Source organism: Scleropages formosus, chromosome 1, assembly GCF_900964775.1.
Source record: "Scleropages formosus chromosome 1, fSclFor1.1, whole genome shotgun sequence".
Taxonomy (NCBI): domain Eukaryota; kingdom Metazoa; phylum Chordata; class Actinopteri; order Osteoglossiformes; family Osteoglossidae; genus Scleropages; species Scleropages formosus.
Genome location: NC_041806.1, coordinates 24,464,755 through 24,487,938, shown reverse-complemented (window position 1 = coordinate 24,487,938; position 23,184 = coordinate 24,464,755). Strand labels below are relative to the sequence as shown.

General features: G+C 45.8%; 3 protein-coding genes across 8 annotated transcripts in view; 1 reads left to right on the top strand and 2 right to left on the bottom strand.

The window, feature by feature from the left end:
• Positions 1-229: 229 nt before the first annotated feature.
• naxd (NAD(P)HX dehydratase) lies at positions 230-7,786 on the bottom strand. Of its 5 annotated transcripts, none has more exons than XM_018750110.2 (11): positions 5,981-7,304; positions 4,524-4,883; positions 3,879-4,026; positions 3,543-3,588; positions 3,359-3,447; positions 2,867-2,975; positions 2,580-2,630; positions 2,376-2,480; positions 1,759-1,879; positions 1,460-1,580; positions 230-1,207 (listed from the first exon to the last, which is right to left on the bottom strand). In XM_018750110.2, the coding sequence occupies exons 1-11, from the start codon at positions 6,480-6,482 to the stop codon at positions 1,057-1,059; spliced, it is 1,803 nt and encodes a 600-aa protein (XP_018605626.1). In that variant the 5' UTR covers positions 6,483-7,304; the 3' UTR covers positions 230-1,056. The 5 variants fall into 5 exon arrangements, with proteins under 5 accessions (XP_018605626.1, XP_018605627.1, XP_018605630.1 ...); XM_018750111.2 differs by having other exon boundaries at positions 4,674-4,883; XM_018750114.2 differs by lacking the exons at positions 4,524-4,883; positions 5,981-7,304 and adding an exon at positions 7,429-7,786 and having other exon boundaries at positions 264-1,207.
• A 2,648-nt stretch (positions 7,787-10,434) lies between these two features.
• Positions 10,435-15,584, top strand: rab20 (RAB20, member RAS oncogene family). Its single transcript, XM_018749901.2, has 2 exons — positions 10,435-11,383; positions 14,207-15,584. Exons 1-2 carry the CDS (start codon positions 11,194-11,196, stop codon positions 14,743-14,745), a joined length of 729 nt encoding a protein of 242 aa, XP_018605417.1. The 5' UTR covers positions 10,435-11,193; the 3' UTR covers positions 14,746-15,584.
• Positions 15,585-17,007: 1,423 nt separating this feature from the next.
• col4a2 (collagen, type IV, alpha 2) overlaps positions 17,008-23,184 on the bottom strand; it is a 56,290-nt gene continuing 50,113 nt past the window's right edge. For both annotated transcript variants that reach the window (XM_018749987.2, XM_018749988.2), the window contains 11 exons: positions 22,479-22,586; positions 22,069-22,140; positions 21,638-21,763; positions 21,356-21,472; positions 20,966-21,127; positions 20,713-20,811; positions 20,384-20,530; positions 19,066-19,182; positions 18,534-18,725; positions 18,016-18,302; positions 17,008-17,555 (listed from right to left, as the gene is read on the bottom strand). In XM_018749987.2, the coding sequence (XP_018605503.2) occupies positions 17,301-17,555; positions 18,016-18,302; positions 18,534-18,725; positions 19,066-19,182; positions 20,384-20,530; positions 20,713-20,811; positions 20,966-21,127; positions 21,356-21,472; positions 21,638-21,763; positions 22,069-22,140; positions 22,479-22,586 (1,682 nt within the window). In that variant the 3' untranslated portion in view covers positions 17,008-17,300. The remainder of the gene's footprint in view (positions 17,556-18,015; positions 18,303-18,533; positions 18,726-19,065; positions 19,183-20,383; positions 20,531-20,712; positions 20,812-20,965; positions 21,128-21,355; positions 21,473-21,637; positions 21,764-22,068; positions 22,141-22,478; positions 22,587-23,184) is intronic.

The following is a 23,184-nucleotide window of genomic DNA, read 5'->3' as shown; positions in this document are numbered from 1 at the left end:
TTAGGTGCACAGACTACTGGAGGGAGCCCTGTGGGAAACATAGTAAACCTCACCTAACCTAACAATGGTTAAGGCTTTGCTTTCTGGTTCTGACTACACTTCTGCCCATGAACATGTCACTTCTTTAAATCTGCTTGAAGTAAAGAGGGTTTAGTCCAAACATTTCACCCAAATAAAAAAATTACTTAAATTTCACTTTGGCTACATACGTGAAGACAAGGAGCTGCAAATAAGATTTTTAAAATCCTTTTAGTTTTAATATTTTCAGGTAAAGGAAAATTAAGAAATGGGGTCTGTGGTACTATGCCAGTTACATTCTTTAATTCATTCTGAAAGGGCAACCACAGAGTCTGGACACAACGATTGTCGCGACAGAGCAATAACCAGGGCAAATACCCAAAATGATATGGGGTCTGAGCCACTTGTCTTCCTGTCCTCCTTTGATATTTCTGCCTGGAATGGAAGCCTCCATAGGAGTGTCAGAAGAAGTACAATACCGTTTGTCTGCCTTGCGTTCACCACATTTAGCATCATTTTTACACAGAGCTTCGGAAGACTTCGGAGAGGCCGATACAAAAAAACGTGGGGAAATACCGTGGATCGTTTCTTTGCCGTTCCAGTGTCAGACAAAACAACACACTCCAGTGTAATGTCATTGGCTACAGGAGCACGAGGCACTTTGAAATACCAAAGCTCAGTGCAAGATAAAGGGACTATTTCATCCTCAGATGGCCTACAGGTCTAGTGTTACTGAAGGCCAAAAAACCTTCCTTCAGTCTGAAACGAAGGGGAAGCCCATGTTTATCTAAACTCTTTTATTAAATAACCCACTTGATTTCGTTGCATTTTCACTTGCTGTTACGGAATCTTTGCACTTCTCAAGTACCTTTTTCCCCCCCATACTCTCCTTACAGTCATCGAGAACATCTACAAGTAAAACGATCAATCACCTTCTAGCCAGGCCCCACGGACCACCGTGAGGTTGGTGTGAGAACTCCAGTGCGGCAGCTGGAAGGAGAGTATGCGAAAAGGAAGGCTCACCTTCCCACCCCTCACTCAGCTCTCAAACAGCTTCTGGAAGGCTGTGCCGATCTCTTGGATCATGTCGGAGGTAGTGGTGGCCCTGCCGTGCTTGTGGAAAGCTTGTCGGTTGCACTGCCTCGTCAAAGCGCAGGCCCCGAACGCCGCCACCATCGCTGGGCTGACGCTGCGGATATGGATGGGGAAATAGTCCCTTTTACTTTTCAGCGAACCAGACCACTTCTCTTACCACATTTGTACTTCGTACCTTACAACAGATAGGTGTTGCCTGGTAACTTCTGCTACTGGGTTTGTTAATGCAAGTAAATACATCTGAACTGTACCTGCGAAGATTTCACCCCTGATGGCTTTTCCTGGATGGGGGAGGGGGCTGTGATTTTCAGTCTCAGTTAGAGCTTGGCAGACAGGCGGCATTCACCTCTTTGCAGTGTCTCCTTGCGCCGAGAAGGCCCAGTGTGCCATGACGCCGAGGGACCCCGACAAGAGGTCGCCCTGCCCACCGCACCGGCGGCTGCTGCCCTCGTGGCTACACACAATCACTAAGGACAGAGGAAGAGGGTGAAAGACACGAAGCTGGCACAGCACCACTTAACTGTGACAGTACTCTGCAGGGATCCGCTGTGGCATCACTTTATACTCTGGGTGTTTTAAAACCAACACCATACACCAATATTACGGCAGGTCAGTCCTGCCAGTGGATCCTTAATGGACACCAACCACTGCTTCCATTAGTGATGATGTCCTCTGCCCCTTTCAGCACCACTGTCAGGTTCCCCATGGCCATGCTCAGCTGCAAGGCCGTCTGCCCGATGTCGCTGGTCTCCACTGGCTTGCGATGCTAAAACGGGAACAAACTGTCTTCACACAATGTAATCGATCAAGCAACCCCAGTTATCAACAACAGGGGGGGCAGGAGATGTAATGCCAAAGCAACTTGGGCTCATTTTATTTATGAACCTAAAAATCACTTCTGAAATCACAGCAAATAAGATGCTCTTAGTTTATTCACCTGTTGGGTTAAAGAAAAAAAAAAAAAAAAAAAAAAAAAAAAAAAAAAAAGGATCTATAATAATAAACAAAAATTAAAAAATTCACTCAATTTTAATACATTTTAATTTTTTCGGCACAGTGGTGCACGTGCTAGCACTGTTGCCTCACAGTGCCTCGGCTACGCATCTGGATGTATGTTGGACCTCTGGCCAGTCTGTGTTTACATGTTCCTTCCACGTTTGTCTATATTTACTCTCACAGTGCAAACACTTGTTTCAGGTGAATCAAAGTTCTCAAAACTTTACAGCAACTACATTTACACGTTAATTAGGTGAATAACTCACTGTTGCTTCATACAGACGACTGAACTCCATGAAATTCGGAGTGAGGATGGCCTTCTGGTAGCCGTGTATGACAGAAGGTTGCTGGGCAACAAGCCAAAGCCCATCCTGTAAGGACCACAGAAACAGTAGCGAGGAACTACAATTTTGGTAATATTAAAAACACAAACAATAAAGTATTGAATAAATATATACTGATTCACTTACTGCATCAATAACAATGGGAATTCCTCTTGCTTTGGATTTTTCCACTATATCCTTCAACGAAAGGAGAAAAATCACCATCAAACCTTTCCCAGAAATAGTTAGCATGCAGAATTTAACATAAATGCTAGGAAATAACGTGTCACAAATCCAGATAAATCCTGCGGTTGTATGTATTTGAAGTGTCCCGAATAGCAGCCGGACCCCCTGGGAGGCACAGCAATGACACTATTTGTGTGTATCTGTACCTTTACGTGGACAGTGTGAAAATGTGGGACTGCTCTACTTGCCTTTGCCGTTCTTAGAAGCTTATCGTCACGTCCCAGACCTGGACCGACTACAAGGCTGTGCAGTCTGGGCAGCCACTTGTCCACCTCCTGCACCGCATCCGCACTGTCCCTGGAATAAGGGCGGGAACACCTCAACGCCACCTTCCCTTGACACTTATAGCTGCACGCACAGTACAAATACAGCGAAGGCACGATTTTAATCAGGACTCAAGTTTTCAGTTTATTTTAGGGTACACTGCTTCATTTCAACGTATGCATTAAATCTTAACACGAGGAGGTCTTTTAGAATCACAAGCACAAGGTTTAATTATCCCTTTACATAATAAAACCTACAAAAATTATCATTTTGATTAATTCCAACTGACCACAGTAGAATAAAATGTTTTCTGGCGCGTTTGGCATTTGCCCAAGTTCTAAGGAAATTACGTGACCAGAGGGACCCAAAATGCGGCAAGTTGCAGAGCCATCACGGGAAAGCAGGCGTTCACTTACAGCACTGGGTGTACAATCAGTTCAGGGCTGTAGGACTTTATCACAGTGGCAGCATCTTTGGTACAAAACACATGAGACAGGTCTGCTCCCTACAAAAAAAGGTGGCATTTTTTTCTCTTCATGGTATCAGCAGACCACCAGCACAGTAAAACTGTACATACACATGTACGCTAAACATGCTTACCACTTTAAGAGCTGAAATTGCTGCAAAGTATGGAGCTCCTGTATACCTGTTACATATCAAAAAAAAAAAAAAAAAAATCTTGTTCTAATTTCTTCCAGAGACTGCCTGAACTATTTCCTTAATATAATAAACTTAACAGGAAAATTATACTACTGGAAAATTGCATATATCTAGCACATGTTAAACATATACTTTGTCAGAGAGAAAGTTCAGGTGGGCAAAAAAAAGCAACTTGCAGTCACGTGTTACTTCAATTTGTGTTCGTGAACACGAAGGCAAAGAGGTAAATGTGCGGTGAGGGTGACGCATCGTCAGCCGGACGAATCAATAACTTACTCCTGACATCCCCCGATGATGCCGATGCGGCCATCTTGGCCCTTGTGTTTCCTAGGGGTCAGGGGTGGTATGATGCTCCTGACGAGCGGAAGGAGGCTGTCCATGTTCCTCGGCGCGGAGCCCCCCAGGGAGAAGGAGCGCTCAATGACTGCGGGAAAAACACGCTCCGGATCAGGCCGAGTTGTGGTCGTGTGTAGCCAAAGATGTAACCGGCTGATGGGACTCAACGTTGTGTCTGACAGCACTGAACCGCAAGGGATCGTCTCTATCCTTAGATGTCAGACCTGAAAAACTGAACTGAATTTCTCGTAACCTGCTCTCCTACATGTAATAATCTCTATCAATTACATCAAACATAGGAAATATCACAGCACACTTTAGCGTGTTCTTACTGGCACCGGTTTTTACCGAGAACTTGTACTCTTGGACAGCTACGGACAAACCTTAGGCACGCTACTGCATATCGCACAACGCTGCCAGCATTTAGAGTGGATGAAGTAACAACACATTGAAAAGCATCTTCCTGAGAAAAATTAAACCTAAATGCGGTCAGGGAGGTAGGAGGAGGCGGCAAAAGGAGGCCACGTGAAGTTTCTGGGGCGAGCAGAGCTGCCAGCGCTGGGGTGGATCCCACACAGGTGGTACCTAGGGGGCGGGCAGAAGGAGGTGCCTGCTCGTGGCGGTGTGGAAGACTGTGGGGGGGGCAGGTCTGTGTGGGTGGGGCTGCAGTGCTGGTGGAGTGCGAGGAAATCCCACTGAACATCTGGCCCAAAACTTGGAGCATTTGCAGCTCACGGGCATGCTCGGCCTCCCGGCGCCTGTCCTCCAGCTGCAGACGTTGCTCCTCATGCTTGTAGAAGTTCTCCTCAGCCACGGTGCTCTGCTCCAGCAAGCGCTCCATCAGCTTGTCCAGAGAAAGGTTGCTGTAGCGCTTCTTGGTCCTCCTGGGCCTGCTGGCAGAGGGGCTGCTGAAAGTCTGGGCGCTGCTCTGACTCAGTGCCGCACCTGCACAGGTAATCGTGGAATGAGCATCTGGTGTCAAAGAGGACACCAATACCGTTCTCGTAAGAGTAACGGCACATCTAACCGCCATTACCGGTTAAATCCAGGGTCGGCAATGTTTACCAGTCATTACATGTGGCGAGTAGGCAAGTAAATTGCGTTCACTAGAATTTGCAGCCTGCAACAAGACCTCAGAATTATGTATGTATTCCGACGAAATTTAACACATCAAGAGAAAGGACGGACACACACACACACGTCTGAACCGCTTGTCCCATACGGGGTCGTGGGGAACCGGAGCCTAACCCTGCAACTCAGGGCGCAAGGCTGGAGGGGGAGGGGACACACCCAGGATGGGACGCCAGTCCATCGCAAGGCACCCCAAGCGGGACTCGAACCCCAGACCCACTGGAGAGCAGGACTCGGTCCAACCTACTGTGCCACCGCGCCCCCTCAAGAGAAAGGAGCTGATTCCAAATGATTTTCGCTGTTTGTTCTGTGGCACTAAATTTCCCCCCCTAATTCTGATCAAAGTCAAATTTGGTATTTAGAGCCCCGCATATGGATACAAATGGAGCCGATTCATGCAAGAACTTCAGATATCGTCATATTTTGTGCTTGGATCGGACAGAATCTCGACTCGCTTGTCTCGCACCCATCGATCAGAACAGTCCATGGATAAGTTTGACCTTTAAGAAACGCATCAAGTGTTTTACACAAGGATGGCAAATTACGTCTCGATTCCCACAACTGTGCCTCAACTCAAAATCATCATGTATCCATCCAAGGATGAAAAACATATTTCACTACAACTGCTGCATATCCCACGCGCCATTTCACCGCTGAAATGCTACATTGTAAAAGAACAGTTTATACATGTGGAGAAGAAAAAAAATAAAGAAATCCTCCAATTGCTGTAAGAAACTCCACAAAGTGATGAAGGTCATGAGTGACCTTCAGCTTGTCTGGACACAGATGGCCCGCGACAGCACGCGGAGAGCCCGAAAAAGCGGTGCGAATAACGAAGACCGGGAGACCGCATTAACGGACACAGTGACAGCCACAGTGCGTGGGGAAGAAAGGCGGCCGGTCCCACTCACCGTTACTGGTGGAGGCGGGGATCGGGAAGGAGGAGTACTCCAGCTTCACCGGCTGCTGTGTGAAGGAGCACTCTCCAGCGCTGTCCGTGTAGGGCTCCTTCAAGCCGGGCTTCTGCGCGCCCCCCTCCTCCTCGTCCTCGTCCTCGTCGCCGACAGGCGCGCTCACGTCGCTCGGGTCCGGCGCGTCGCCGTGGCTCCTCCTGCCGCTCAGGATCCTCTCCATCTCGTCGTAGAACTTGCACACCCTGTGGTAGTGGCCGTTCCTCCTGGATCCCTCCTTGGCCTGGTAGTACTGCCTCTTGAGGCTCTTGACTCGGATGCGGCACTGCTCGGGCGTGCGGTCGAAGCCCATCTCGCCGAGCCGCCCGGCCACGTCCCGGTAAACGTGGCTGTTGCGAAAGTTTCCGTCCAGCGCCGTCTGCACGTCCTGCTCGCCCCAGATGTGCAGCAGCGCTCGGGTCTCCACGTCCGACCACAGGAAGCCCCGCGTGTTCGCCAGCATGGTAAGTTAACTTAACCACCGGGACCTGAGTGTGTGGCTCTCCGCGCGCAGCAGTCAGATACCACAGCTCGCGCCGCTACACCGCCGCTCTGCTGCACGACAACTTACTCGAAGTCCCCAAGAGAACCACATTTACGCGCTTCTCCTAAGGCCTGGCAATCGGGTCCGCTCCGAGCGAAGACAAGATTCCCTTCACTTCATCGCATATCATGTCCAGGGAACAGTCGCCCCGAGTCAACAACATTCTCGCAGCCAATAAACAACCTTCACACACACATTCGTCACAGCGAAGATTAGCGCACGGCGCAGAGAGGCGTCAAAGTCTCACCGCAAAGTGCACAGCAGTGCAACGGGCGCGCAGCGCGTCACCGCCGCTCGCGCACTTCATCACGGACACTGCGGCCTGTCGGGCGCCGGTGTCCGCTGGGTCTTAGAGGAACCGTTTCACTCGCCTGTCAGGGTTAGTTTCCGAGGGCAGCTGTTCAGGGGAGTAGACATCCCCGCGCGTACACCGCTGCTGACCAGCACACTACTAAATTATTCCGTCCGTGTCCTATTGGCAAGTCGCTAACTAACACCAAATGATAACTGTCCTACGGTAAAAAGATGGCAACCTAGTATACCGTATTATACATCTCGTGAGCGACCGCGCGTCTTTGTGTCTCGATCATCTCTCTCGATGCGATGGCGCAGGTGACGCGCGTTTCACTGAGACTCAGGTGTTTGTTTACCGGCGGTTCAGCTCGTCAGCGACACAGGAAATGAAGCGACCTGCAAACAGAGGCATGATTTACTGTACAACGACGCGCGCGACCGGAGGACGTTTACCTTCTCGCTTCAATAGGAGAAGAGCTACGGCGATCGACAAGAGGACCGCGAGCAGGCACGTGCCCACGGCGCCCGTCGTCGAGTCCCAGCGCATCGTCGCGGCGCGCGCGGCTCTTACCTACACGCGACGAGGGGCTGCGGGCCGCTGCAGACACGAGAAGGCGGAGATGACAGGAGGGAAACATACGCGCGAGCGAGCGTGCGTCGCACTCGCACCCGAACTCAAACCAGGAAGCGAGGCCTTAAAAGGCAGCGACTGCCACGCGGCGTCGCAGAAGCGCATCGACACGCACAGCTCGACAGCGCCACCCACCGGCGGCTAGCGGCCTTCACGACTCGTGTTCAGGCCTCAGGCGCCTTTCATTCACCAACTTCTCTGGACAGCCGAACCTCTTCTCATGTCTTTGTGTAACGTTTTTATAGCCGACACCGTAGAACCGGGCCGTCCTCGTTTTAGTCCAACACACTTCGCTGCATAAAAAAGAGGTCTAGCTAGTACATTACATTCATTTAGCTGACACTTTTCCTCTGAAGCGGTTTACAGTGTTACTCTACCTACAATTAGGTACCCATTTATATAGCTGCTGGGTAATTTTACTGGAGCAGTTTAGGATAAGTACTTTGCTTAAGGGTACTGCACTCAGAGAGAGAGATTGGAACCTGTGCATTTCATTTGGGTCCAAAGGCAGCAGCACTAACCACTACTCTACACATAACAGAATACAATATTTTAGAGAAAAAAAATACCCTGACTACACAATACTAAATGTTTACAACAATGTCAGTATAATCAGAGCTATAGCAGATTTAGCCAAAATCAGTTTTCAGTTTCCAGTTAAGTTTATTGTCATAGTACAAGTACTGTGTACAAGTATCATGAAATTCTTCTTGAATATTTCTCCACAGACTATGAATAAAAACAATAGAAATACTGCACAAAACAATAGCAATGACAATGAGTAATGCTAATAAACAATAAATAACAGTAACAATAATAACAATAATACCAGTAGACAGCCAGAGAACTCAGAACATGAGAATGCTTGAAGTGACTATGTGATGTACCAACGTGCTTGGGTGGAGCAGTCCAACTCTAGTTACTAAAGGTGGCACATTGGTTAGTGTTCTATACTCTTACAGCAGTGGGGTAAAAGTTGTTCCTGTACCTAGCAGTGTGGGTTCGAATAGACCTGAGCCGCTTTGCAGATGGCAGAGAAGAGAAAAGTGCCCATGCGAGGTGACTACGATCTTTCATGATGCCCATCGTCTTTCTGAGGCAGCGTCTGGAGTAGGTGTCTTGGACTGCTGGTAGCTGTGTGCCGATGATTTCCTGAGCTGTTTTGACCAACCTCTGTACGGCTTTCTTGTGGAGATATCAAACCAGCTCTGCCAGGCAGCTGCCAATCATGAGGTCAATCAACAAAACCCAACCTAATCAATAAAATATGTAGTAAATAATAAGTTAATTAATATCATGACAGTTTATGGCTATGCTTTTTGCTATTTAATCATGCACCGAAGTGTGGCACAGGAACACGCCCTTATTTGTCCTCCCAAGACACACGTATAGCCAGGTATGATATGACACGCAACAGAAAACATAGTGACAGCAACCAGCTATTAAATACACACAAAAACACACCCTAATTAATCAAATACACACACACACACACACACATTTTCAGAACCGCTTCTCCCATACGGGGTCGCAGGGAACCGGAGCCAACCCGGTAACACAGGGCGGAAGGGACACACCCAGGACAGGACGCCAGTCCGTCGCAAGGCAACCCAAGCGGGACTCGAACCCCAGACCCACCGGAGAGCAGGACTGTGGTCCAACCCACTGCGCCACCGCACCCCCAATTAATCAAATATATATTTAATAACTAAACTGCCCTTACCCAAGGGGTCAGTTGTCCTCAAGCAACATGAATTGTGTACCAGGACTGCTGAAACCAGCTCTGCCAGGCAGACCAGTAGCCAGAATCCGTCAGAGTTAATTCCCACGAGAAAGAGCAAAGTGAAAGTCCTTCCAGAGCAGAGGCTGGAGGAGGATAACCAAGTCATCTATAGAGTCTGTGGTAGAGTCCCAATGCCCGCAGTTCCTCTATGCCATTCTCTCATATCAGTCATGGAAGTCACTGAACCACAACACTGTGCTACAGGGTGGTGACCTGGTGGCTCCTCCACTCTTTTGGATCCAGGGTTCTGCACAGCTTGAGGGTGTGTCCGTCCCACTTCTTCTCATCGGCTCCATCCGTTCCATCACTCAACAGACTGGGACTCTGCAGACAGCAGTCCCTCAGTAGGGTGGAGCGAGGCCACTGCAACGGATCTCGTCAGCTGAGCAGGGTCTGAGGGAGGGAGCCGCACTGTAACCATTGGCGACAGGTTTGCTGCTTGGAAGGGGGAGGATGTGTGTGGTCCAGGATGGGGCCTGCCAATGTGTCTGGAGCATGGTGGGCTTGCTTTGCTGCTCGACCAGCTGGGTCATACACAAGCACAGGTCCCAGGTGCTCCTCCAGTCTTCTTATCCCTGAGTTGTCCGCTGCCAGTTGTAGCTCCATCCCACTTCTGACACCAATGTGACAACTAAGGGACTGAAGGGCTGCACTTTTTACTTTTTATTCATGCATCGTAAAGTGAGGCACAGGCACAAACAAACCCTTAGACCTTCCTTAGAAAAGACACGAACCCATGAACGACATGAAACGCGACATAAAACATACTGGTGGTGAGCAACCAAAATATCACATAGTAACAAGTAATTAAACCATCATTAACACAAGAAAATTAAAACAATACACAGAAACGCTTACTAAAACATCATTAAAACACACAAACTACACAGCAAAGGATGATGGGAAGAGTCCCACCACTCCACTTCTACATCATATTAACTTCTGCAAAGTATGTCCTATTACAAATAAAACAAATGGAAACTTTGATTTCATTGCATTTATTTATTTTTTTTCACACAGGACATCAAATTTCAAAATTTAAATCCACAAGTTAGTGGTACAATCAATCATTAATTTTTGGGTAACAATTTCTTTCCCAGATTATTTCATACGTCATACAATTTCATTATCCTGATGTTACAGAACACTTGGAGTTGCACTTGTGGCTTTTTTTTATTCTCTTTTTTGGGCTCCATGGTAACAGTATATCTCATCTTGCCCAAGCAAGTCTCAGGAACAACACACACAAGCTTTAGTTAGTTTAAACACTGCGGAGGTGAGTTGAATTAATCCAGTTCCAGTCTGATATGTTTAATAAATTGACACTGGCTGATACGATAACTTAAAACTCTTAACAGCACACATTCGCAACAAGAAAAATTGGAATTCAGACACGAACAGCAGCAGAGTTGGCGTATTAAATACGTGGTTAAGATTATTTATAACACAGAAGTGATTTTCACTTCTACATTTTTAAATCGCGTTGACGTCCAAGTTTTAATATGGACATTTTCTGGTGTTTTATATTTTCCGTTTCATTTTTGATATTGCAATAAAACGAATAAGACACAGCTCCACTACGCCGAGAAATGAGCTTTTGCTGGTTCCTTTTCTTTTTCCCCACCTCCCTGTTTCGTCACCGACGCCGAAGTCCCTCCCAAAGCCGTGAAGTTCAGCGAGCCGTGTGTGTTTGAGCGTGTGTGCGCGCGCGCGCGGTTGTCTCGCGTTCAGCTGGTTCTCTGAGTATCGCGTCAGAGCAGTGATGAGCACGGCGTGGGCTCGCGCAGCTCACGAGGCGGTCTCCAGGTGTTAGCGAGGCCATCTGCCGCGCTAGTATCCGCGGGCCGGACAACTTTGTTGCTTCGTGGCGCGGAGCGGAGGGGAGGAAAGGAGGTGACGCGGGGGCCGCGGATACCATCAACATGCCGCCGTACGCCAAGACCAAGAAGCCCGACGTGAAGCTCGTCATCCTGGGGGACATGAACGTGGGCAAGACCTCGCTGCTGCACAGGTACATGGAGAGGAGGTTCACGGACACCATCAGTACGGTCGGGGGGGCCTTCTTCCTGAAGCAGTGGGGGCCCTACAACATCTCCATATGGGACACGGCCGGTACGCAGCTCTCCGCCCTCCTTCACCAACTACTTCTCCTGACTTTTACTCCCTTTTACTTTACCCCCCCCCCGGTTCTGCTCCTGGAGAACCTCCTCCCGTGCACACATGATTGATTCACGCCAAAGTTCCTTCGGCTTTCCCTTCGCTGTTGAAGCCGCAGCATTTGGTGCGGAACTGCAGGACAAACGGGTGTCGTCTCCCGCGTGCCTCGCGTCTGTGTCGGTTTGGAAGTTTGGCGCGCGCAACGCCGCGCACACGGAGTATCCATTGGTTTAACAGGGATTGACACGAATAAGTGTCGTTTTCCTCCTGAGCGTCGCGCGCTCTGGCGCTGGTTATGATGTATGTATGTATGTATGTGGCGAATTTTTCCAAAGTGTCGTGAATCTCACACACACACACACTCGAGGGAAGTCTTACGGTCACCTTTCGTGCCACAGGTGGCACGGAAGTTTTGTAACCTATTCTATATTAAGTAACGGACCAAACTGGTGGGTGGGGGCAGGTTTTCCCCAAACCAACCCAAGCCTAGGCTGCTGGTTTGTTTTATGCCTGTTTGTCGGGCGCGAGGCTTGCATGGCATGGGCCGCGCGCTCTGCCTCGCGCACCCCACTGTCTTGTAATCATTACCGGTGTCCTGCTGGTGAAACATTCACTCGGTCAACATTTTGTTTGTGTCACACATGAGCACAAATTGCCTGCATAAACCAAGGTTAAACTGTATCCACGTTTGACACTTTTTTTTTTTTTCCTCCTCCTCCATCTTATGCTGTCTAAAGGTAATCAGGGACATATCCTGCCCCCCCCCCCTTTAAACTTCTCTATTTTTGAAAAAGTTACTAATTTCCTAGTACCCATGCTACACCTGTTGCCTTCTGGCACTATACCTGCCATCAGCAGGTGACTAATGTTGTGTACCATCTAGGGTATTAGCATTTCAAAGATAGCAAAACCACAGGACTTTGACATGTCAGTCTGGTTTTGCTCAGTGGGAAGTTATCGGTCTTCATCGTGCACTTTAAATAGCGCAGAACCTTTTGTTTCAGCTCAACGGCGTTGTCAGGATCCATTGATCTCATTACAGCCGTTGGTGCTGGGGCACAAATAAAGTACATAAACTTTCACTTGCAGAGTTTATGTATCTGGGCGGGGGGGGTGGGGAAAGTTGGTGTTTGAATGAGTGTGTGTTTAACCAGCACAGAGGTGATTAAAATATAACATTGTGCTTGGAAATTGGAGTGTGTTGCTGTTAGTCTTCTGGCAGTTGGTGAGCGTTATGCTGGAGATTACAGAAGATTAATGTAACACCCAAACTTATTTAAAGTGCTGTGAGTTTGAAAGCGACTTGAACTGTCAGGTTATCGGTTCCAAGGAGCAGTGTGTAGGAAATTTTAAGATGAAAATCCGGTCTTTGATTTTAAATGGTTATGCTTTGGTTTTTACTGCATTTTGTAACATAAAAAAATGGAAAACTAGATGCTAATGTAAATGTGTTTCAGTTTTTCAGAGAGCTGAAGTTGTCAGCGTGAAATCAAGGCAAAGGGTTAAACGGCATTATACCAGCGCCTGACTTTACTCAGTGTTGTGCAAGAGGCTGGATTTTTCTGAGTTTGACCTACTAGAGGCTGTGAAATCACCACATTTTTCTGTTCTCTTTCCTTTGTCATGAGCACTTATCGGAAGCAGCAGTGGCGTTTACCTCCCTTAGCTAAATAGACCACATGACTGTCTCCTGTTCAAAAAAACTGCATGACAGATAGGGTTGTGAATGTGTAAAACTTTTATTTTTAATGTTGGTGGTTGGGATAAATGTCAGATTGTTGCCATATACATCATGACTTTCTTTTAACATTTAAAAAAACTAGAACCTTCCATTTGATGGAGGCCCAAAGTGATTTGATAGCGAGTGATTGATAAACCAGTCATTGGTATAGGGTGAATGATTAATTCCATCTCAGCAGTGTCTCTTCTGGTCAGGACTTGGAAGTCCTGGTTTTTATCAGAGCTGCATGGTTACATGACCGTACGGTTATGTTAAATTTAACACTTGTAAATGGTACAAATCGTTTATTACCGCACACTCACGATTTTATTGTTACAAAACCATAACTCTCTGCCTGAGTCATATAGCTGATTACATACATGCTGCCTGATGAGAGTGTGAAACAAGCTTTTTTTTTTTTCTTCTTTTTTTAAACTGTCATTTCCTGTTTAAAGAGCTGATTCAGCATATCTTGGGTTCAGCTGCCAGGTTATTGACTAACCCTGGAATAATCCTTGATTTTATTCTCAAATGAAACCTTTGTAAAACTAATCTATTTTGAAAATATTCTCAGCGATAACCCCTCAGATGGACTTTAGATTTTAAATTGGCATTAGCAAAGCATTTGTTAGAATTTATCCTTAAATGCTAACTTTTTCTTCCATTTTTTTTAAACATCTTGTTTTTCTGAGGCTGAAGAGCTATTGGGAAGAAAGACCCTGCATGCATACACACACCCACCCACTCCAGAGGCAAACAGTGGGAGCTACTGTACTGGAACAGATGAACTAGAAAGTTTGGTGCAGCTTTACAACAATGGTTTCTTGTGTTCAACATTGCTAATGAATCTCTCCCTCTCTCTCTACCCCCTCCCTCTTGTTCGTGTGTGCTCCATGCGTGACTGTGTGTTTGCGATTGCGTGTGCCTGTATGCTTTTTTTCCTTGCATACATGATTGCACGTACGGGACGATGCATGTACGTGTTTATCTGCGTGCATGATTGTGGGTCTGCCTTTATGTCCGCGTGTATGTCGCCGCGTGCCTGTGCGTAACCTCAGGGCGGGAGCAGTTCCACGGACTCGGCTCAATGTATTGCCGGGGTGCCGCCGCAGTGCTCCTTACGTATGATGTCACTAACTGGCAGAGCTTGGCTGAACTGGAGAACCGCTTTCTGTCCCTGACGGACACCGCCAACAGTGACTGCATCTTTGCCATTGTGGGCAACAAGGCTGATCTCGCTGACCCTAAAGCTCTTGTGGTTGAACAAGAGCCGGAAGAAGAAGGCTCCTCGCTCCCGTGTCCAACCCCTCCAGCATCCCCCATCGCTCACAAGCAGGTCCACAAAGAAGATGCGATGGCCCTGTACAACCGCATCCTGAGGTACAAGATGCTGGATGAGCACATCAGCTTTCCAGCGGAGAAGATGTGCTTTGAGACCAGCGCCAAGACGGGTTACAATGTGGACCTGCTGTTTGAGACACTATTCGACATGGTCCTTCCCTCTATAATGAAGAATCGGTCAGAAAGAAGTTCTCCCACGGTGGACCTGGAGGAGCCCTTAGATGTGAAAAGGACTAAGACGGGCTGCTGTGTGTGACCTCTGTTGCTGGTTGTATTGTTATACACACAAGGTGACATGTTGGGGGGTCACTGTTGGCTGCTGTCAAGAGTTGCTTGAGCATTTAACTGTAGCCATGCACACTCCTTTGCATCCAAAGCCTGTTTTTTGCTGAAAATCACAATTCTGTTCTTTTGAAGAGGAAAAAGGTTGAGAGTATTAATCCTGAATGCATCTCACGGTGTTGAATTTTTTTTTTCTGGCAATTACACACCAGGTGGCACAAAGATGTACAAATATCACATTGGTTTGCCTAGTAAATGCTCATTAGATGAAAATGTGAAATGTTCTGCCAACCCAAATTTCACCCATAAGCCTATGAATCACTCATAATCTTGCTGCTGTTCACTGCAACATGTAGCCTAAATCACATAGTTTTTAGGAAATTGGATTTTATTCTAAAGACAAATTATTGTACGTCTTCAGTATGCTTTTTTACATTAATTTATACATAATCTGTACTGCAATGTGAAAGTATTAATGCTGTCAATTTTAAAACTATTTTCATTGTTAATTAAAGAATTAAAACTAAGTTCCAGTGGCTTATTTACACTTAAGGCTCACGTGTGTGCGGAATAAATCCCAGGTGAAGCAGAGGTGTAGGAGGTCATTAAGTCCTTGAGGGCTACAGAGTCTGCTGGGTTTCATGGCCATGTATATCTTTAATTGTGCAACTATTTATCCAGTAGTTGCTTGAATTATTTTTCCCTTTTTAGTCAGAAAACTACTAGCTGGATGGTAATGCTATTTTGTGTACACTCAAACCCATCAAGGAACACCAATGTACAACTATCCTGGGACCTGCTGCTGGAGCAGCATCGAGAGAGATGGAACCTTTCCCAGTGAGGTTGAGGAGAATCGAAAGGAAGCCCCAAAAGCCTGTCTTGAAAATGGGGGGGGAACACTGGTTGAAGATGCATTAAAGTGACTCTATATTGCATATATTCTGAGTTAGAAGAGCCAGTCAAAATAGGTGTGCACTGTAATGTATTAGTGTTTTGTGCTACCTGTGCTAGTTGTGCTGATGAGGACATGGTAGCCCACAAAATAATTTTACCAGTGTTATATGCTGGTGGGCATCCATGGAGTGTTGGTTTATTGTTAGTATGGAAGAAAAATTTGGTAGGGGGGTGCAGCAGGTAATGCTGGTGTCTCACACCTCCTGAGCTGTTCACCTGGGTGTGTGCTGGAATGTGTATGAATTTTCAGTGTTTTCTCCATGCTTGCTATTTAAACACAAAGAATGCAGTGGCAAATCACTTCCATTTGCTCACTTAGCAAGAAAACCATGTGAGTGCTTTGCTACATTGACAGCAAGTCATTTAACCACACAATCTGATAAGCTGCTGCTGTGTGAGTTAAATGGCGATGCTGGACTAAGTGACTGTACTTTGAGAATCGCATCTCTGTTTTTGCATCTTCCCACCTGTTGGTGAAATGTACTATTTACTTTGAGTTGTACATTGTGTTTGGGGGGGGGGAAAAAAACCATCTCCTTAATGAATATATTGCAAATAAGTGGTTGCTGTGAGTTGAATTTGACCCCAGGGCACTGTCCCGAACCCTAACGGACCTTTAGAGTCCAGGTTTCCGGACTAATTGGACTGAGTTTAATTGCAAAAAATGTATCGTATATCACAGGTTGGTATGGAAGAGAACAGCAAAAACAAACAGCTGTGAAACAGTAGACATTTATTTAGTTACCGTTCACTTTAAGGCAAAAGAATGAATTTGTATTTAGTATAATTACATCACATGAATAGTCAGTGAAACAAGTAATATGCAAAGTTTTGAGCGCATATTTGAGACTAATTAAAAAAAATATCTCAAAATGTCATAACACTGTATTCTGCAGACTTACATTTTCAAGTTTGCTGTGTATGGCTTGACCTGACTGAGTTTAGGGAGCATTGTCTATAGTTGTACTGTATGTGTATTAAATGTAATAGCAGTGAAAAGCCTGAAAGCTTATAAATACAGATAAATTAATGAGATTCTCAGTGCATTCTCTGAAAAATATAAAGATCTGCTGTCTTGGTTTGCTTAGATTTCCAAGTGTTACTACAGAACAGCTAAAGGCACGCAGTAAGTCCTGCAATGTAATGCATTGCAATACAATAGTACCCACTAACTTTGCTGAATGGAAGTTCTATCCTTAAAGGCAATTAAAGTGAAGAATGAATCGAAAGGTTTAATGCGTAACACCTCTCAAAAACCTCCAAAGCATCACCGTTTACAGTTAGAGGGACAGTGTTAGTGCTGCTGCAATACTGAGTACTGCTACAATTTAGTAAGCAACAACAGAAAAAAAATCATAAGCAGTGCATAACTCATGGGCATTCTTTGGTTTGGCTGTATGTTCTCGAGATTATTGATAAACAGATTTAAAAATGCAGCTGAGGTAATAACTTAAGCACCATTTCAATGTGCAGGAAACTTCCTACATTTTTTTTTTTGACTTGAGTCCTGCTGACCCCTTGTCACTTGTGTGCATTTTCACTCCTCAGCCATGAAAGTCCGGGGGTGGGAGGTGGTCACAGATTCTTCATGCATACCTGGCATCGGCTGATCCGGGAAAGGAGTTGGCCTGCCTTTAGCGTTTCAGATGTTGGTGTGCTCTGGAAGGTCTGGTCAATAGAACTCAGCCAAAAGCTCTGTTTGTTGGCAAAGTAGTGGCAGGTGCCCTTAGCTCCATTGCACTCGATGAATGGTGTAGTACGGAAGTCTTCCAGGCAGGATCCTGGCGACACCAAGGACTGGCCACCACCCTCATCACCTGCCGCTGTGTGCTGTGGAGAGAGTGAACAAACCTTACCATGTATCTCCTCTCCTCATCTCTCCATTGGCTTACGGCCTACAAGATGGTGAAAGGATCTGCACCCCAATACCCACAGTATCTGATTGCTCCCTATACCTCAGCAAGAGTACTACTGTCTTCCATCTCTGATTGCTTGGTGGCTCTACTCCTGATTGAATGAGCTCCCTCTCTCCTTCAGAACTGCTGAGCCTGTTCCAGCACTCCAAAAGGCTCTCAAAACCCATCTCTTTCAGAACTGGTTCTCTCCTTTTCTTCTGACAGCTCCATACACTTGCATCACACCATATATCACAATCACCTTTATACTATAGCCAGTGTACCCAGTAATGACTGACACTGAATTCATGGTACTGAAGATGTTCAAACAGGTCATGTCCTACACTGAATTGCGCAAGAACACATCATTATGTGTCCATTGAGCAGTGACACACCATGAGGAAGGAGTAGCCAATCCACAAGCTACGCCATCCATCAGGGCATCGTGGGATGGTGATGTCCTGGCTGTGGACTGCGATGGCCACCGAAGGTGCTTCACACACAGAGCAGCGGCTGATATAGGGCTTGATGTCTGCCTCCTCCACGGGCATCATAGGAATAGGTGCAGTGGTAGACAGCCAGTAGGACTTGTCATTGCGGCTGGCATAATAGCAAACATCTCCAGGGTTGCAGTACAAGAAGGGCATGGTGCTGAAGCGGGGGAGGCAAGACCCAGCCAAGCCTGCATGTATGGAAAGTATGAAGTAAACAGATCTGCAACAAACATGGCTGAAAAGAAAGCATATTCATCCCTTAGAATGGCAAGGTCTGAAAAGCAAACATCTTCACGCGATAAAACTGCAGTACGTTAAAAACAAACTACACTCGAGGTACTCAGTCTACTCGTGCAAATGAAATGTGCACCACCCACTCCAACAGCGGAGACATACATTCCACGGCCTTGCAGCCTCACCTAGGTCCTGGTTGTGGGCTTTCTCTTGGCCCTCGAAGTACAGTAAGCTGAAACCCTCCCATAGGCTGGCCATGCCCACGGGACACATGGGTGTATCCTCTGACTGGCTGTGCTTCACCAGCAAGTATCCCACATTTACGCTGCGGCCGGGCATCCCGGGGGGTCCAGGAACACCAGGCCGGCCTGGCTGTCCTGTACATGGGACAGAGTGTTTATGTAACCCAGTTCATCATTACTCATATTGCTGCTGTTTACTATAATGTCTGCTTTGTCAACACTGTTGAATGTCAAGCAAAGCGGGCAAAATTGGAAGAGAAAGAGAAAAGATGTGTTGTTAGGCATGACAAGAGGGACCCTGGAATTGTTAGAGTCCACTTTACAACATTAAAGTACTTGCACTGTCCGTCAAATTTTAGAGTCTGAAGATTGACGGCACGGGGCTCATGCTCTTTAAGTTCATCATAAGCTTGAGGATTTATATCTTTCTTAATCTGACCTACTCTGCCCCAACATTACGTAGTTGTACCCTTACCTTCAAGGCCTTGGAGACCAGGATGTCCACGCTGTCCATGATCACCATGGTACCCTGGTGTACCTGGTGTCCCACTTACTCCAGGCATACCTTTGTCCCCCTGCGGTCCAGTAAACCCTTGTGGAAATATAATGATTGTGACCAAAAATACAAAGTAATCAGCCACAGGTTTCACCTGAACTGTTCTGTAAAACATGATAAGTTAAATAAAGACTGAAAAGGCGAAAGCTGCAAAATTTTGAAACTTCTTTGTTTAAAAATACACCCTGATGCAAAAAAAAATCTTGTTCCCACAGTTTTAGAGCATTTAATTCATGACAGCTCATATTCACCAGAAAATGCAATTTATCATTTGATTTAAAAGCTACCTACCTTACAGGAACAATATATGCTTTAAAGCCAAAAAACAACTAAATGTGAAAAGTATATTCCTTCATCACAGCCACCATACAAGCAGCTCTTCACTCTTAAGAAGCCATATGACTGCAGATAACCTTTCTCTAAGTACAATAATTATTTAGTTTGAGTCACTGTGTATCTTACACAGTATATCTGTTTTTTTGGTCCACATTTTAATGTCTTTTTTTTTTTTTCAAATGGCTTAAGTGGGGCAAGGGGAGTGCAGTGGCAAAGCGGGCTTGGCTGGGTCCTGCTCTTTGGTGGGTCTGGGGTTCAAGTCCTGCTTGGGGTGCCTTGCGATGGACTGGCATCCCATCCTGGGTGTGTCCCCTTCCCCTCCAGCCTTGTGCCGCCAAGTTAGGCTCCAGCTTGCCGCAACCCCACTTGGGACAAGCTGTGTGTGTGTGTGTGTGTGTGTTAAATGGGGCAACAGGTAGTGCTGTGGTTGGAGCTGTGGCCTTGCATTTAAAGGTTACAGGTTCATGTCCTACCTCCTCCTGTAGTATCTTTGATCAAGGCACCTACCCTAAATTCACCCAGTAAAAGTTACCAAGCTGTATTAATGGTTAAATCCTTATAAACAGCTTAACATTATAAGTTACTGAGGAGAAACATGTCAGCTAAATCAATAAATGTGTGTAGAGAGAGAACATATGAGAGAAAATTGCCTAGTAGGGCTGAGCTCATGTGCAGCACTTCAGAATGCTGGTATATGCCTGGCTTTCTTCATACAAAGTGATAATCCAGCATATTTTGATGAAAAAAGTTCTTTTGTGCTCAGGACATTCTTTCCTATTTAAATGTTGATTTATTTAACAAAAACAATATGGTTGTAAAGAAGGAAAGAGTATAAAAAAATGAAGAGTGCAGCAATTGTATGCTGTATAAACGTGTGATTTCAGGAGAAAAAATCTCTTACCTGGGTCTCCAGGTGGTCCCTGAGGGCCATTTTCTCCAGGCCTTCCTTTTGGCCCCTGGATCCCTTGAAGACCAGGTGGACCCCTCTCACCAACCAGTCTGGGTGGTATGGGGACAGGACCTGGAGATCCAGGGACTCCAGGGACACCTTGGTGGCCCCATCGAAGAGAAAAAGTTGACACATTGAGCACCAGGAAACATGGACACTACTTCACACACAAGTCTTTTCTAATGAATGTAATTGGCTTTTGTACTGTGATGAAGCTAGTTTAGCTTTAACAGACTGCTGCATGAAATAGGAAGGCATGAAAACAGAGTTGATAACTCTACCTGGGAGTCCAGTGTTTCCCTTTGGACCCTGAGGTCCCCTGTCACCTTTTAGGCCTGACCTTCCAGGAGCTCCCATGTACCCAATTTCTCCCTTTGCACCTTGAGATCGCAAACACCGGTGTGTGTTAGTAACTCTCAATGACTGTACAATAAAGTAGGCTTAAGACTGTAACTCAGCACACCGTCATTATAACTTAAACCACTCGTATGAGTCAAGTGAACTCAAGGAAGGGAGACTATTCCTAGATCATACCTTTGACCCCAGTCACTCCACTTGGGCCCGAGATGCCTTGCTGCCCTTGGTCTCCCTGGAGGCCTTTCAGACCTGGCAACCCAAACAGTCCAGGTAGACCACGCTCTCCTTTTGCACCTACTGGTGATGGTATCCCAGGCCAACCTTGTGTACCAGGAAAACCTGTATAGCAAGACAAAGAAAGATGTCACATCAGCAATCCTTAAAATGAAGAAAACCTACCAAATCTCTCTGATTAATAAAGCCTTTTTTGCCTAGTGAACTAAACCGATGTAACATTGTGCACTGAGGCCAGGTTAATGTAAGAGAATATACACATCTATATACAATTTGGTATTTACTCTCCATATCCATAGCAGGAATGAAGTAATACAAGTTCACTATCCCTACCCTTATATCCTTTTGGCCCTGGGAAGCCAGAATCACCACTGGAGCCCTGTTGGTCCTCAGTACCCGGTGGTCCTGGGGCCCCCTGGAATCCTGGGGGTCCAGCTGGACCTTGGTCACCTGAGAAGGGTGTAAAAAACAAAACGTAAGGCATTCCCCTCGCTGTGTTATCCAAAGCTCTTCAGGACAATGCCCAGATGAGGCTGAAAGAAGGTAGAGAAAGGTGCACCTCCACTGTGTTGAACTTGGGCAGCAACATCAAGCAGATGCTGTATAGATACTAACCATAATCTCCTAAAGGCCCCTTTTCACCTAGCAGTCCTGGAAGTCCAGTCTCTGTATTTGGGATTCCAGATTCTCCTTTCGTGCCCTTGACTCCTGAGTAACCTGAAGCTCCCTCGACATCCAATCCTGACAAGAAAAAGTATGTAAAAGCTTAAACCATTGTTTTTTACATCATCAGTCATCTTATTTGCACTGACTCTTCTCCCACTTTTTTTGTTCCAAAGAACCAGTAAAATGGAATGAGGACTGAAGAATGTCTGACTAAATTTACCAACAGCTCGTATATACTGGACAAGTTCACTTGGGGTACCGAGCACCCAGCTGAAATACAGTGAAAAATCCTATTTTTTGTATGCCATATCAATAAGAAACGCCGGTCCATGTTTCAATGGAGCAAATACTGTCGACATGACCAGATTGAAGGAAGTTACCTGGGATTCCAGTGATGCCCTTCTGGCCTTTCAAGCCATGCAACCCAAAAATACCCTTGAGACCGGGAAAACCTGGAAAGACATACATTGCAGTCATATTATACTTGTTGCAGCTGTCACATATAATTAATCATCCTAGTCTCTCAGTATGTGTTCGTGAGGGTTGTTGTAGAACTTTAATAACCAGAATTACAATTGAAAGGTGGTAGGCGACTTCACAGAGCTGCACAGAAATGTAAAACTACAAGCTGTGTGATAACACCTGGATAAGTTTAGTCCATCAAAAAAGAAAACATTCATTTGTAATACAAGAGTGAGGAATGCTCATTCATACACTGGCTCAATACAACAGGCAAATCATGCAGAGTAATTCTCCATACACATTCTATACATCAGCTAGTGCCTCTCACCTCTCTGTCCAGGAAGGCCTGATGCCCCATCTGTCCCAGGTTGTCCTGGAAACCCAGGGAAACCCTTCTCTCCCTGGTTCCCAGGGAAGCCCTTCATTCCTTTAGAGCCTGAAAAAATCCCAGAAAGGATACCGCTGTGGTCTGTAGTCATGACATAAGAGCTTTGGGAGGACAATAGTTAAGGAAATGCAAATGTGAGGAAAAGCTTTAGTTTGTATCCAAGAAGGTACTTTATACATGAAACATATTTAAAATATTTAGCTGTATACATAGCTAAAATTCACAGCTAGGTAATATACAGGGGGTCATCTACCAACATATGCAATTTATAACAGTCTGTAGTTATGATGGCTGTCTCATCAACTTTATCATTTTATTTAAGGCCCAATGTTTGATTTTAAGATTGAACATCTGCTGCAAGGCACCCATATTTTTTAATGACTCATTGTGTCTATCAGTGACTGTGTTTTATTCACAAAAACGTTTTGTTTGTGACTCATTTCAAATGACTTTTTTTAGTTTACAATTACAATTGGATGACAAGAGAAACGCAAGTATTCTGGTGGTGTAGAAAAGAAAAAGTGGAAAAAAAAAACAGATTAAGAAATGAAAGAGAAAATAACGGTGCAGGATGAAATGATACTATAAAAAAATAAATACAGTAATAAAAAACTTCTATAAAAACTATAACAAAACCCTATTATAT